Source organism: Gopherus evgoodei, chromosome 1, assembly GCF_007399415.2.
Source record: "Gopherus evgoodei ecotype Sinaloan lineage chromosome 1, rGopEvg1_v1.p, whole genome shotgun sequence".
NCBI classification, from domain to species: domain Eukaryota; kingdom Metazoa; phylum Chordata; order Testudines; family Testudinidae; genus Gopherus; species Gopherus evgoodei.
In genome coordinates this window covers 338067189-338081961 of record NC_044322.1, presented here as the reverse complement: position 1 = coordinate 338081961, position 14773 = coordinate 338067189, and the positions used below count along the sequence as shown (strand labels likewise).

Below are 14773 nucleotides of genomic sequence, written 5' to 3'. Positions count from 1 at the left end.
AAAAACTCACTTCACAGCTGAGCCAAGCGTCTGTTTTAGACATGTGTATGATTGGATCATTTATAGTCTATAATTCTTCAGTGCAGTGTGCTAGAAATATGTAATGGTATTTCAGATTTACTGTTTTGAAAACTAATATATTTGTGTTTGCAAATACATTATTTATTATTACTCATGTCTGTCATTTTATTTTAGAAGAAATAAAACAGAAGAAATAAGCAAGCACATAGATCAGAACCCTAGGACTCCGTACTGTCAGTTTACTTTTGTCTTCTGTTCTAATTGCCCCATGTAGCCAGGGCAAGATATGACATTAAGTTGTTAATCATTACGGGGTTCCAGCATTGGCAGCCTAGCTAGTTCTCCCAACCACAACCCTGGAGATGATCACAGAATGTTAGCTCAGCCAGCGTGTCGTAGATGGAAGAGTAAATTCCAACTCGACATATGGATGATGTTTTGAATTGGACTTTTAAAGACTCCAGAGCTGGATCGAGGCAAACTGCCTTCCAAAAGTCAGAAATGAACTCTCTCTTTTTTTTTCATGGGTGGGTCCTGTGTCAATTAAAATGAAGTTTCTCTGTTGCGTTTGTGCATATAGTCAGAAAATTGTAAATGTCTACTCCATAGATCCTAACTCCTGTGTGTATTTAGTCTCACAGCAGCTTTACTGACACAACATAAGTGTGTTACTTTTAAACCCTGAAAAGCCAATATGGCTATGGGAGAGTGAGGAGAATTCTATTTTGACTCAAGCATCAGAAGTAGAATTTGTCCCTTCTCTCTCTAACCAATTTTCTCTTATCATTTCCTCCCCTCCCTCTTCTCACTGAAGAGACAAACCCAAGTTCCCTCCCTCCACCCTCAAAAAAACAAAGCAAAACCCCCAAACAATATTGTAAATAGCCCAGGTAAGGACTTGGGGTATTTATCAACTCAAGACTCTTCGTTACTGCAATTGCTGACATGTGGGGCTTTTACCTCCAGGCTCATTCTTCTGAGCCATCTGGATTAAAATTGATGAGCATCCTATCTTCCAAGCATTTCAGAGGGCAGTATCCTCACCTGCTTAAATCACCTTCTGGTCCATAAGAATGAAGCCATTAGGCATGGGAAATAGAAGAAATTATGGGCCAGATTACCCTGTAGCTGATTTTATACCAGTTCAATTCCATTGATTTCAGTGGAGTTAGTCCTGATTTACACTAGTGTTTAGTGACTATTGTGTTATCATGTGTGTTCGTAATCCCAGCATAGAATCATAGGACTGGAAGGGACCTCAAAAGGTCATTTAATCCAGTCCCCTGCACTCATGACCGGACTAAATATTATCTAGACCATAGCTGGCAGGTTTGTCTAACCTGCTCTTAAAAATCTCCAGTGATGGAGATTCTACAATCTCCCGAGGCAATTTATTCCAGTGCTTAACTACCCTGACAGCAAGTTTTTCCTAATGTCCAACCTAAACCTCCCTTGCTGCAATTTAAGAGCATTGCTTCTTGTCCTATCATCTGAAGTTAAAGAGAATAATTTTTCTCCCTCCTCTTTATAACAGCCTTTTCTGTACTTGAAAACTGTTATAATGTCCCCTCTCAATCTTCTCTTTACCAGGCTAAACATACCCATTTTTAAAGATCTTCTATCATAGGTCATGTTTTCTAGATCTTTAATCATTTTTGTTGCTCTCTCTGGACTTTCTCCTATTTGGTCACATCTTTCCTGAAATGTGGTGCCCAGAACTGGACACAATACTGCAACTGAGCCTGAGTAAGAATGGAAGAATTATTTCTCACATCTCATTTACAGCACTCCTTCTAACGCATCCCAGAATGATCTTGTGGGTTTTTTTTGGTTGCAATAGTGTTGCACTGTTGACTCATATTTAGTGTGTGATCCACTATGCCCCCCCAGACACCTTTCTGCATTGCTCCTTCCTAGGCAGTCATTTACCATTTTGTATGTGTGCAACTGATTGTTCCTTCTGAAATGGAGTACTTTGCATTTGTTCTTATTGAATTTTATCCTGTCTACTTCAGGCCATTTCTCCAGTTTGTCCAGATCATTTTGAATTTTAATCCTATCCTCCAAAGCACTTGTAATCCTTCCCAGCTTGACATCATCCACAAACTTTATAAGTGTATCTCTGTGCCATTATCTAAATTACTGATGAAGATATTGGACAGAACTGAACCCAGAACTGATCCCTGTGGGACCCCATTTGATATGTCCTTCCAGCTTGACTGTGAACCACTGATAACTAACTACTCTCTAGGAATGGTTTTAAAATGAGTTGTGCACCCACTTTATAGTAGCTCCATCTAGGTTGATTTTCGCTAGTTTGTTTATGAGAAGCTCATTAGACAGTATCAAAAGCCTTACATGTGATATATCTTTATTTCCCCCCATCCACAAAGCTTGTTACTGTGTCAAAGAAAGCTATTAGATTGGTTTGACATGATTTATTCTTGACAAATCTGTGCTGATTGTTACTTATCACCTTACAATTATCTAGATGTTTGCAAATTGATTGCTTAATTAATTACTCCATTGTCTTTCCTGATACTGAAGTTAAGCTGACTGGTCTGTAATTCCCCGGTTTGTCCTTATTTCCCTTTTTATAGAGTGGTACTGTATATGCCCTTTTCTAGTCCTCTGGAATCTCTCCTGTCTTCCATGACTTTTCAAAGATAATCGCTAATGGCTCAGATAGCTCCTTAGTCAGCTCCTTGAGTAGTCTAGGATATATTTCATCAGGCCCTGGACACTGAACAATATCTGGATTGTCTGTGTAATTTTTAACTACTTGTTTCTCTATTTTAGCCTCTGATCCTACCTCATTTTCACTGGCATTAACTATGTTAGACGTCTAATCACTACTAAACTTTTTGGTGAAAACTGAAACAAAGAATCAGAGGGTAGCCGTGTTAGTCTGGATCTGTAAAAGCAGCAAAGAATCCTGTGGCACCTTATAGACTAACAGTCATGCATGAGCATGACATGCATCTGAGGAAGTGGGTATTCACCCACGAAAGCTCATGCTCCAAAACGTCTGTTAGTCTATAAGGTGCCACAGGATTCTTTGCTGCTGAAACAAAGAAGTAATTTAGCACTTCTGCCATTTTCCCATTTTCTGAAGGTTTCCCAGTGAAGAATTTGGTATTTTTAAGACTGCCGTAGCATTTGTTTTTGAGGCTATTCTCTCCATCTCCTGGGATTTTTTAAAACATCCTGGGAACTTCTTGGGGGAGTTTTACATTTTGGGGCCATCAACTTGAATTGCCTTGTAGAAATGGCAATGATAATGTTGAGTCTTCTATTGGTGGTGCTGAGAAGTGCAGCCATAAAGGCAGATGTGTTGTAAAGTAATTATTTTGTAAAGAGCTGAAATTGCAAGTTAGTCTTTGTAGTGAATATTTGTCTTTTTTAACACCCAAGTTAAATGTAAGCAGCACGACAGTCTCTTCAAGATCCCTTTTGATTCTAATTGAAAATTCTGGAAGCTGCTTTTGTGAAGCATACATTCACCCATTTGGTTATTTAAGCTGCAGGATGTGTTTTCAGAAAGTGGCTAATGGGAGCTGGAGAACTTGCAGATGTGAGACATTTTAAAGTTTGAATTAAAGATATTTGTTTGTTTGTTTGTAGGTACATGCTGGGCCTCTCAGCAGTTCCAGCAATTATACAGTTTTTTGGCTTCCTGTTTCTTCCTGAAAGCCCCCGCTGGCTGATTCAGAAAGGCCAAACTCAAAAAGCACGGAGAATTCTGTCTCAGATACGTGGCAACCAGACAATTGATGAGGAATATGATAGTATCAAGAACAACATTGAAGAGGAAGAAAAAGAAGTTGGAGCAGGTAGGTTAGAAATTTCTTGGCATCTCTATCCACCTATGTCACTAAGGAGGCAAATAACAGGAAATTGTACTTTGTGGTAATTTAATGTTTTTTCCTGATCTTGTAAATATTTCAAGTATTGTCATATTGGTAGTTTAAGTCTAAAGAAATTAATCTGTAGAACTGAAGATGCTGTTGTAAATGCTATCCTGATTTTATTTTTTAAGTGAGGAAAAAATGAAGCTATATATTTTAAGATTTTATGTTGTCACTTGAAATGTATATTTAAAGAAGGAATAAGCAAGGCATATAGTTCACAAATAATCTGTATATTGTAAGATGGACATGAGTAGATTTATACTTAAGTTAAATATATCTATTTTGGATGTTTATTTCTATCATTTATAGAAAAAAGATTGGTATGTAGGAAAGGACAAAATTGAGGCAGCAGCTGGAGCTCCAGTCCCTTTAAATAGCCAGCGGAGCCCTGCTGCCGCAGTCCCGGGGTAGCAGCGACAGGGCTCCAGCGATGATTTAAAGGGCCCGGGGCTCCCCACAGCAGATGGAGCCCCGGACCCTTTAAAGCACTGCCCGAGCCCCGCTGCTCCCGTGCTATATGCGAACCTGTGTTATTTCGGGTCGCGTTATAGTAGGGTAGAGGTATATAGTAATTATGTAGGGAAGCAAGAAGTACAAGACAACCTTTGAAAATCATTATTTCTGAAATCACCAAGGAGACAACTTCTACCACTCAGAGCTGGTGGGAAGTGCAACAGGAGTTACCTGGTGGTAGTGTGTATTTAAAATTTTTCCTGTCTGATAGTACATAATCAAATTACTTTGTTGCTGTTGGCTTGGCGTCTGCGATGGGTTACACAGTTTGAAGTGGTTTTGGAGTCATGTGCATTTTGGCTGGGATTTTCAAAAGTGTATAACTCAGGAGTACAAGTCAACTCAGTGGCACTTGGGGTGGGTAATTGACTTACACACTTGAAAATCACACTCCAAAGCAAACATTTCAAAGCTATTTTAACTGTAGTAGTTTTTGTGCATGGTTTAAAACTGTGATTCTCAACCAGTGGTACGTGTTCCCCTGGGGATACTCAGAGGTTTTCCATGGGGTACATCGTCTCATCTAGATCAGTGTTTCTTAACCTGTAGGTCATGACCATGGAGGAGGGCGTCACAGGACAGGTTTAGGGTTGTTGCAAATGTAGGGCCAGCTTTAGGGGATGGCAACTGCCTGGGGCTCCATGGCACGGGGTGCACTACAAAGCTAAGATACATGCTTAATATGTGAGTAGCAGGGCTCGGGTTTCTGTATGTGGGAAAGGTTGAGAACCACTGGTTTAAAAAAGTTAGCCTTTATAAATTCAAGTACAGTAACTCCTCACTTAATGTTGTAGTTATGTTCCTGAAAAATGCAACTTTAAGTGAAACGGTGTTAAACGAATCCAATTTTTCCATAAGATTTAATGTAAATGCAGGGGGTTAGGTTCCAAGGAAAATTTTTGGGGGCAAACAAAAGGCATTATGTACTGTACAGTACTGTACTGTGGTGGGGAGGTGCTCAGGGCTAGGGATGCAGGGTCTGGGAGGGAGTTTGGGTATGGGAGTCACTGAAAGTACCCAAAATCATAGCTCCTGCTCATGTATCCACTCCTAGTTCCAAGGAATATAAAAAGTACAGATGTAGCAAAGCACATATTGCAAGTGAAATCAAACATGAAACCAAGCACATTTAAATTTCATTCAGGATCCTGTTGAAAGTGTTATCTGCATGAAGACTGAATAACTGGAGTTTACATGGATGATGTGTGTGAGATTGCAGAGTCTGGACTCAGTGTGGGACTGCAACAGAATCCCTTCTTTCCCCCATTTCCCTTCCCTCCCCCTCCCTCCCTCCTCCCACCTGTGGACTAGATCAGTGACTGCATCACCCTCTGTGCTACTTTGCATGAGCTGCTATATAATTATGCATCTCTAGACTCTTCCCTTGGCCTGCCCTAAATCACACTTTATGTGACAACCTCGGGAAGACACAGTGGGTGTGCAGAGGTCTCCCCATCATGGTGACTTCATGTGTAGCTCTCCCTTGTAACACTCTGTGAGGCTTACATGATGCACTGCACCTCTGCCTTTGGGTGCAATTCACCCAGAATGATCTACAAAATTCAACAATATTGCAGTAGATGGTGATCAGTCTAATGTTCTGCTCCTATAGCAGACTATCCAGCGATGGCCTTTGCTCTCTGCTTAACAGTCTACTTGTGTCTGTAATGATAAAATGTGTTCTCCATAAGTCCGTTGTTTCTGGAAACGGGAGGGAGGCATCTATCTCTTCCTCTTTCTCTTACTCCTTCAGCCTAGAATGATTGTTAGTTTTTGTACATTCTGAACTCAGGCCTGGCTTTGGGCTGAATATGAGAAGTGTTTTTGCTCTCTGAAATGGTGTAGCTGATTAATCCTTGATTTCCCTCACAACTTGTTCCTGGTCATCAGAGTCAAAACGGGCACTCCCACCTCCATTCTTGGGTTATATGTTCGCCTGCTTAGAGCTGGTGCATTCTTTCTTCTTGTAAGTTAGTTCCTTATCTTCATTTGGTTTCAGCTTGCAACAGATTTTCCTGTAAAGTTAATTGGGTCAGGAATTCTTCTCTACCAGTACCCTGAATACATGATTATTCTTGGCTACCATTTCGTTCTCCAACTGCTCTATCATCAAGCTGCACTTTGCCAATATTTTTGCAGGAGCAGAGTTTTCCAGTACCACCTCTTTTATTTCTTGTAACTTTTCTTTTATGACCATGTTTAGGTTCTGTCACTCTTTGAGTCTGTGGTGTTTTGCTACAACAATTTTAAACTGGTCCTCCAGAGAGGTCCTAGAGGTGAGTTGTTCATTAATTCTTAAAAGTAACTCTTCCATTAGTTCCCTTTTGAATGCCTTTATCATTACTGAAAGTTGCACTGTGTGGCAGGCCTGCAGCCCAAAAAGATATTAGTGTGCTTGCTGCTATGGACATCAGCTAAATTTGAGTGTACTGGAGCGAGGTGTTTCTATGATCCTGGATTATGGATGCAGGGCTCCTTATGTCACCCTTGCTGAGGGGTTAGAACCGTATGTAAAACCCAGTAATTATTGCAGACTCATGCTGTTAGGTGGATCTTATCGCTTAACACGGTGTAAGATGGGCTGGTGTCTCTGACAGAAGGAACTAGGGCTACTTAAGGAAAACCGAAGAACAGCGAGGTTTGTGTAAACAGCTTAGCCTGAAGCTTTTGTTGTCTGTCACAAAACCAAATACCAGGAAGGGCATAGGTCTGGATATAGTGTGGTGTGCGTGTATACTTTATGAGGCTCAGGCAGAAAAATGTCCTGGTTACAGGGGAATTTCAGTTTTATTCTTGGCTTTTCAACAATTTGAATTCAGATCCATTTTCTTTATAGTCTTCTTGAAAGAAACAAGCAGAACTTTACCCATCTGATAACACATAGTCTGTAAGAGATTTTGACTGGCTTTGAGCTGAAGCCAAAGAACGACACTGTTGGATGACCTACAATTCTGAGAATGTAGGCAAATGAAATATGAAGATGTCTGATGTCCCCAAAAATGTCTAGGGAAATCAGTAAGCAGCATATTGTGAGATAATGTAAATAGAAAATGACTCCTGCAGTAATTTTGCCATGAATGTGGAACGTGTCAGACAGTTAACACATCTAAAATGGTAAACAGTAGATAAACAAGGCAGCAAATAAAAAGTTGTTCGGATGTTCCTTCCATTTGTTGACATGCTCTTGAAAGGCTGGCTCAATTTGTCTACCACATCGCTGCTCTTCATTGAAAAGTGCACTGTATAATAAGCATAATGGTCATGTCCTCAGTGAGACAAATAAGGTGAAGACTGTATATTTTAAAGGATATATTTTTTCTATTTCTAATATATTTTGAGAGCAGTGCTAAAATGTTGGTCCTAAATCTGTTCACAAGTAAGACAAACTTCCAAAAGTTATTCTGTAGTATTGGAGAATAGATCATGCGTAGCTGACTGCTATGAAGAATCCTCTCTAAGACTTCAGTTCCCTAGCAGTAAAGTTTTTGGAGTGTCATGTATAGATGTTGTTTTCCTATCTTCACAAAATCTAGCTGTAAACCCTGGGTTTTAAGGTAGCATTTTGTAAGTAAACCCTTGGTCTGGAAATTTAACCTGGAAAGGAAGGATAATTACTTTGCCCTTTAAAGGTCAGATGTTCTTCAGGGAAGGATGTGATGCAGCGCTAAATTACATTCCAGAACAAAATCGTCTTTACTTATAGCCAAGGAAGAAAAGACATATATTTAAAGGCTGCTTCTGAAGACAAGACATCTTTCAGGCATTCACCATGAAAGTTCACATTTGCACATTTCTACGTTTGCCTTTTTGTTGACTTTCCTAAACAGAACAACAGTAGAGACTAGTATGACTCTACTCACTGTAACAAGACAAGTTTGATGTCAGTCTGTTATTTGTTCAGACATTATCAGTAGGAATGGGGCAGAGTTCACTTCATGAAAGCTAATATTAATATTTGGGGTGTGCTTTCAATAACTAGAACTTGCATTAAAGTTTTTTTGGTTAGCTCAAGCTTCAACAAGGTGTTAGATCCTTTGAAAAAGAAAACTAGGCCTTTGAAAGTACAGTAAATCTTCTGCATATCAACTTTATGCCTACCCCACTAAAGGAAAAGTGTATGAATTAAAAATGTATGAACAGTTTCTTAATCTCCAGAAAATTTCAAACCAGAACTTTGGAAAATAGTAAATCAAGGAAATTTGGTCTTCATCAGTCTTCAGAATACTTATCAACATACACCAGTTGCTTCAAACCAATCATCATCTATAGATTGGAGTTGGATGGCAACCCTTAATATATAACTATATTCATTTTGGTCTAGCTACAGCTATAGCTAAGGTTTTAAAAATATAGAGAAAGAGGCAATCAGACTTTCCTCCAATAAGGCAAAAAGTACATTCTTTTGTACTTGGGTTACACCAATGAGAATAACTAACTTGGCTTTCAGGTCAGTTTCCAGAAGTTAGGGATTTCCAATCCCAATTTCCATGCCATTTAGGAGCTCAGTTGAATTCTAGGAAACCGTAAAAGCAAGAATATTTCTTGGATTTGAAAGAAATATGTCATCCAAATAAATTCAGTATTGTTAAGTCAGCTTTATAGCACTGTAAACTTGCATAGTGGTGTACAAGCTTAGAACAAGATACATGCCATGCTCCAAACTGTTTGCAAACTAATGGACAAGACATAGGTGAGATGGAGCACAAGACATCAGGTAAAAGAGCATGTGCAGAGGTGGTTGATTTGAAAGATTCCTGGAAGTAGTAAGCTTGGGCAGTTGCTTGGCTGACAAGTAGAGATTATTATGTATAGCATAAATAATGGCAATGGGCCAAAAGGAACTGGCAGGAGGAAGGACTGAGGGAAATAGGAATGAAGAGCAAAGATGAAGGGGTAAGGTTCTGTAGAGTTGAAGAAGTAGGCTTACTCCTCTGAATGATTCATTAAAGAGATTTAAGGGAGGTGACATAGTGAAGGTGAAGAGATGACTTTTGTAGTGACATTGAATAAATTGGAGCAGGGAGCACTGCCTTGATTAATGAAGGCTTCTTGTCTTCACAATGACAGTTTTGATTACGTGGATGATGAGGACTGGGAAGATTTTGATTGTTATGGTGAAAGTGGCAACACTTAGTTCATGGCCTGGGGCCTGTGCCACTGGGACAGATTCTTCAGTGATGTAATTCTGTTTACCTAATATGTTTGGACAATAGTCTGTGAGGTTTACTTCCCTCAAGATGACAGTGATCTCTAATCTGCTACTAGTCTCTGTGCTAGAATTTGTTGGTGAAAGAATATGCTTGTTAAAGGCTATAAATGTGTCCCTTCAGAGTGGGTGGAGAATAACCCAGCAACACTGAAAGAAGAGCATCTAGATAGCAAGTTCAATTTAAGGTCAGATTGGTTGAGTGTGTAGTGCAATCAGCCTGGTGAATAGTCTCTGATTTTTCATGTTGATTTGTGAGAAGCAGCCAGGGAAACACAACTTTGAATTTCCTGATTTTTTTTTTTGTGTGCACATGCATTAACCACACAACTTGTGCTATCTGGGAACATATGTTGTTATGTGGTAGTCATATTGATATAATTTTGGATAAGAAATAAGCGTATGTAAATATAAAAGACATTCATAATGTGATTAAAACGAAATGAAATTATGCTGCCTTCAGAATATCTAATGGTATTCAAGAGTTCATTTAATTAAAAAGGAAAAAAGTCTGGTTTTTTGCTATTTCAACTTCAGAACCGAATATACAATTCTAAAAAGATTACTTCCACGGTAGCTGCATATTTTGTAACAGGGATTTAGACAAAAATTCAGTGTTACATGAAAGAGTTAAATGGGCATAGTGGAAAGATTTCTTTGACCACTAGGAAACAGTTGTAACACCCCACTACCGTTAAACAATACAATTAATTGTTTGGTCACAGAACATACTCTGACAGCTAAAATTGGAGGTAAGCTTGTAGGTTCTTTGCTCTTTAACCTTGTGAAGATGCATAGGAAACTGTAAAATAGATGTTTTAATTTGATGAATAGAAGTCCACATAATTATTTAATACGTTGAAATTCCTAGGATGAAAGGACTAGAGTAGAAGAATAGATTTTCTTGTTTGATAAACTTTTGTTTGTTAAGACATTAATTATGGAAGCATACTTTTTTTAACATTATTAATAGTCACCTTGCTAAATTGTAGGTGCCATGGTTACAGGGCTAGCTTTCCCCTCCCTCTCCCCCATCCTGGCACTCTGAGTTCATAGATTCCAAGGCCAAAAGGGACCATTGTGATAGTCTAGTCTCATCTCCTGAGTAACACAGGCCATAGAATTTCCCCAAATAATTCCTAGAGCAGAGCTTTTAGAAGAACATCCACTCTTGATTTAAAAATTGTCAGTGATAAAGAATCCAGCACAACCTTTGGTAAATTGTTGTAATAGTTAGTTACTCTGCCAGTTATAATTTATTTCCAGTCTGAATTTGTCTAGCTTCAACTTCCAGCCATTGAATCATGTGATACCTTTCTCTGGTAGATTGAAGAGCCCATTATAATATATTTGTTGCACATATAGATACTTATGAAGTCTAATCAAGTCACTCCTTAACCTTCTGTTTGTTAAGCTAAATTGATTGAGCTCCTTGAGTCTATCGCTATAAGGCATGTTTTCTAATCCTTTAATCATTCTCTGGCTCTCCTCTGAACCCTCTTTAATTTATCAACCTTCTTCAGTTTTGGACACCAGAACTGGACACAATTTTCCAGTATTGGTGCATCAGTGCCAAATATAGAGGTAAAATGTTATGCTGTCTGGAGTGGCTCACAACTGTGTGTGCCTACCTCAGGACATGCACCCCAAACTGGTGGCTTGTCTATAATTAGGTTTTACCAAGCTAGTAACACAAGTGAACTCCTGGATCACTATACCAGTCTTACCATGGAGTCAGATGCAGTCCTGATAGCCACTCCAGTCTATCTTGCCACTCAGGCAAACTGGTCTTTGATAAATGATCACTTATACCAAAGATCACATCACATTGCTCCCAGTCCCAAGAGACCAGCCACTTACCCCAGATCAATTGGTACTCTAGATCTTACACCAAAGACAATGCTGGTTGCCAGTTCTATAGAAAACTAATTAATTAAAGGTTTATTAGCTAAGAAAAAGAAGTGAGTTATTGAGAGGTTAAAGCAGGTAAAATATATGTACAGGTGAGTCAGTCTATAATACCAAGCCTGCCAGTTTTCCAAAAGCCTCTCAGGGCTACCCAGAATATCTCTGGGGACCTCTGTCTTCTCGTTCAGTTATTCTGCCCTGTAAGAGTCCAAACAGTCCAGAGATGAAGGATCTTTCCTTGAATCCATACTTGTAGCTTCTTCTCACAGAAAACAAAGCTGACAGTATCACTACTCACACGGACTTTTCCTGTGATGACGGAGACTGAGGAATCGACTTAGAGTCTTTGGCATCTGGTCATCACACACAATGGCCACTTGCTTTGAAATTAGTACTTTTCTGTTAAAGTTCTTCATTTGCATTCCACAAGGCTTCTTTCTCAGATGGGTTATTTAGTTGTAGGGATATACACAATGTAAATGTTTGCTACTACATTATAACAGGATACTGATAAGCTAGTAGGATAACTGGCATCTTGTCAGTGGAGCAAAACAGGATTTCATTAAGGGAAATTCTGTACCTGTTATGAATAAATCTACTACAATAGCTGGTTTTAAGGGGGCAAGGGGGAATGATTTCTCTCATTTCCAAGATCCCACAAGGATCAGCAGCAGTCATATCTTCTTTAAAGAACATGTTAATTTATCTCATCAACAGGTAAAATAGATATTTTTCCATTTTAAAATGTTGCTATTTATTAATGTTGTGTTTACATATCTGTAAAAAGAGGAAGTAAATACCCAGGACAAAAGCAATTTTTTTCTGTGTTGACACTTTTCTCCAGTCTCATTGGCATAATATACAGTGACTCAATTTATTAAAACTTTGTTCCACAAAATAAAAATTGTTCAATGGTCTTTCATAACACGGTAGATCTGACGTCTTTTCTCAAAGCTTTGCATGTTCTACCTCAGAGGAACTGAACTTATTATGTAGGTTACAGACTCTCTCAACACTTGCAGAAAAATATAACAAAAGGTACTAATTAAGATAAGAATAAAGATATTACTAGTAAGAAAGCTTTTTTTTCACTGATTAAGCATATAATACCAGGGCCAGAGGTGCTGCAAACAATTTCCAAATCAAAACCTACATTATTTAGGAAACTTTACATAATTTGTTCTGTTGAACCCTGCTATTTTATTGCTTAAGGATGAACTGTGTACATGAACACATTTTTCTAAATGGGTGGTTAGCAATGTTTACCTGTTTCTAAATGTTCAATATATTAGAAAGCATTTAGCTGTTTCTTTAAACATTCTACTAAGGAAGATTTAAAAGTTGTTAACTTCTAGCCTCCTATTTAACAATGTGGCCAAGAATTTCAAAAGTGATGTGTATATTTTTGGGTACCCAAACTGGGACCCCTTAACAGGGCCTGATTTTCTCAGGGTGAGTTCTTGGCACTTTCTGAAAATCAGGGCCTTTAAGCTATCTTAAACTGAGCATCCAAAAACTGATGTACTAGAAATCACTAGTCAGTTAAAAACCCCAATCTAGATTAATATGAATCATAGAAATGTAGGGCTGGAAGGGACCTTGAGGTCATTTATTTATCCCCATGTGCTGAGTCAGGATGAAGTAGACCTAGACCATTACCTGTTCTTACAAACTGTAATGATGGAGGTTCCACAACCTCCATGGATAACCATTATGTATCTAGCTTTTGTTTTAAAGGCCAACATAACGATACAATCCCAGTCATATAAGGACTGGCTGGAGTTTTGGAACCTGATACAGGAAATTATTAGGTGAAATTCTGTACCTTATGTTAAGCAGGATGTCAGGCTAGAAGATTATAATGGGTCCTTCTGGCCTTAAAATCTATGGAATCTGTAAAATGTCACCCAATTGATAACTTTTTTCCAATAATACCCTATTATAAAACATCTTATTGCAATTGTAAACATGGAATTGGAAAGATGTTTGACAACTTGCCTTGTTAGAATTTGGCGTTCTATCAGTTAGTATGAACTTGTTTTATTTTTAAGATGCATGATTGTAAATGTGAAAGTTGTGTTAGGAGGATGTGGATGTGACCCAATCTTATGGCATGGACTTAGTTAAACATTCATTTTTAATTAAGTTTGGCATCAGTAGTTTGTTAATATCGGGGCATGAACTGTTAATTCATCACTTATGTTGCCTCAGGCTTATAATGTGTCACACCACAGTACCTGTCTTATTTCTCAATTATTAGCACAAAAAGAATTGGATAAATTCCCTCCCTGACTACTGTAATTACTTCTTCTGGGTAAATTCACTGTATCAGGACAAGTGGAAATGTTAATAGTTTCACGTAACATGCAATAAGGAATCACTTCTGCAATGTGTGGGGCATGGGCTAGGTCTAAATTTTTTATTTCACACTTTTATTTGAGTTCCTTTTTCTTAGCCCTGGTCTACACTACGAGTTTAGGTCGAATTTAGCAGCATTAGATCGATTTAACCCTACACCTGTCCACATGCTGAAGCCATTTTTGTCGACTTAAGGGGCTCTTAAAATCGATTTCAGTACTCATACCTGACGAGGGGATTAGCACTGAAATAAACCTTGCTAGGTCAAATTTGGGGTAGTGTGGATGCAATTTGACGGTATTGGCTTCTGGGAGCTATCCCAGAGTGCTCCATTGTGAGCGCTCTGGACAGTGCTCTCAACTCAGATGCAGTGGCCAGGTAGACAGGAAAAGCCCTGCAAACTATATTGAATTTCATTTCCCGTTTGCCCAGTGTCGCGAGCTGGTCAGTACAGGTGACCATGCAGAGCTCATCAGCAAAGGTGACCATGCAGTCCCAGAATCACAAAATAGCTCGAGGATGGACCGAACAGGAGGTACTGGATCCATTGCTGTATGGGGAGACGAATCCATGCTATCAGAACTCCCTTCCAAAAGACAAAATGCTGGAATATTTGAAAAAATCTCCAAGGGCATGAGGGACAGAGGTTATAACAGGGACCCGCAGCAGTGCACATGAAACTTAAGGAGCTGAGGCAAGCCTACCAAAGAGGCAAACAGCCACTCTGGGGCAGACCCCCAGACATGCCGCTTCTGTGATGAGCTGCATGCCATTCTAGCATCCCCTTTCCTTGCCTTGTGGATGGCAGTTGGTACAGTATGACTGGTAGCCATCGTTGTCATCTCTTTTCCCTTTC

At 39.0% G+C, this 14773-nt stretch overlaps 1 protein-coding gene across 1 annotated transcript in view; it reads left to right on the top strand.

The window, feature by feature from the left end:
* The window catches only part of SLC2A13 (solute carrier family 2 member 13), a 346965-nt gene that overhangs the window by 106328 nt on the left and 225864 nt on the right, over positions 1 to 14773 (top strand). Inside the window, exon 3 of the mRNA XM_030534907.1 lies at positions 3646 to 3854. Within this exon, the coding sequence (XP_030390767.1) occupies positions 3646 to 3854 (209 nt within the window). The remainder of the gene's footprint in view (positions 1 to 3645; positions 3855 to 14773) is intronic.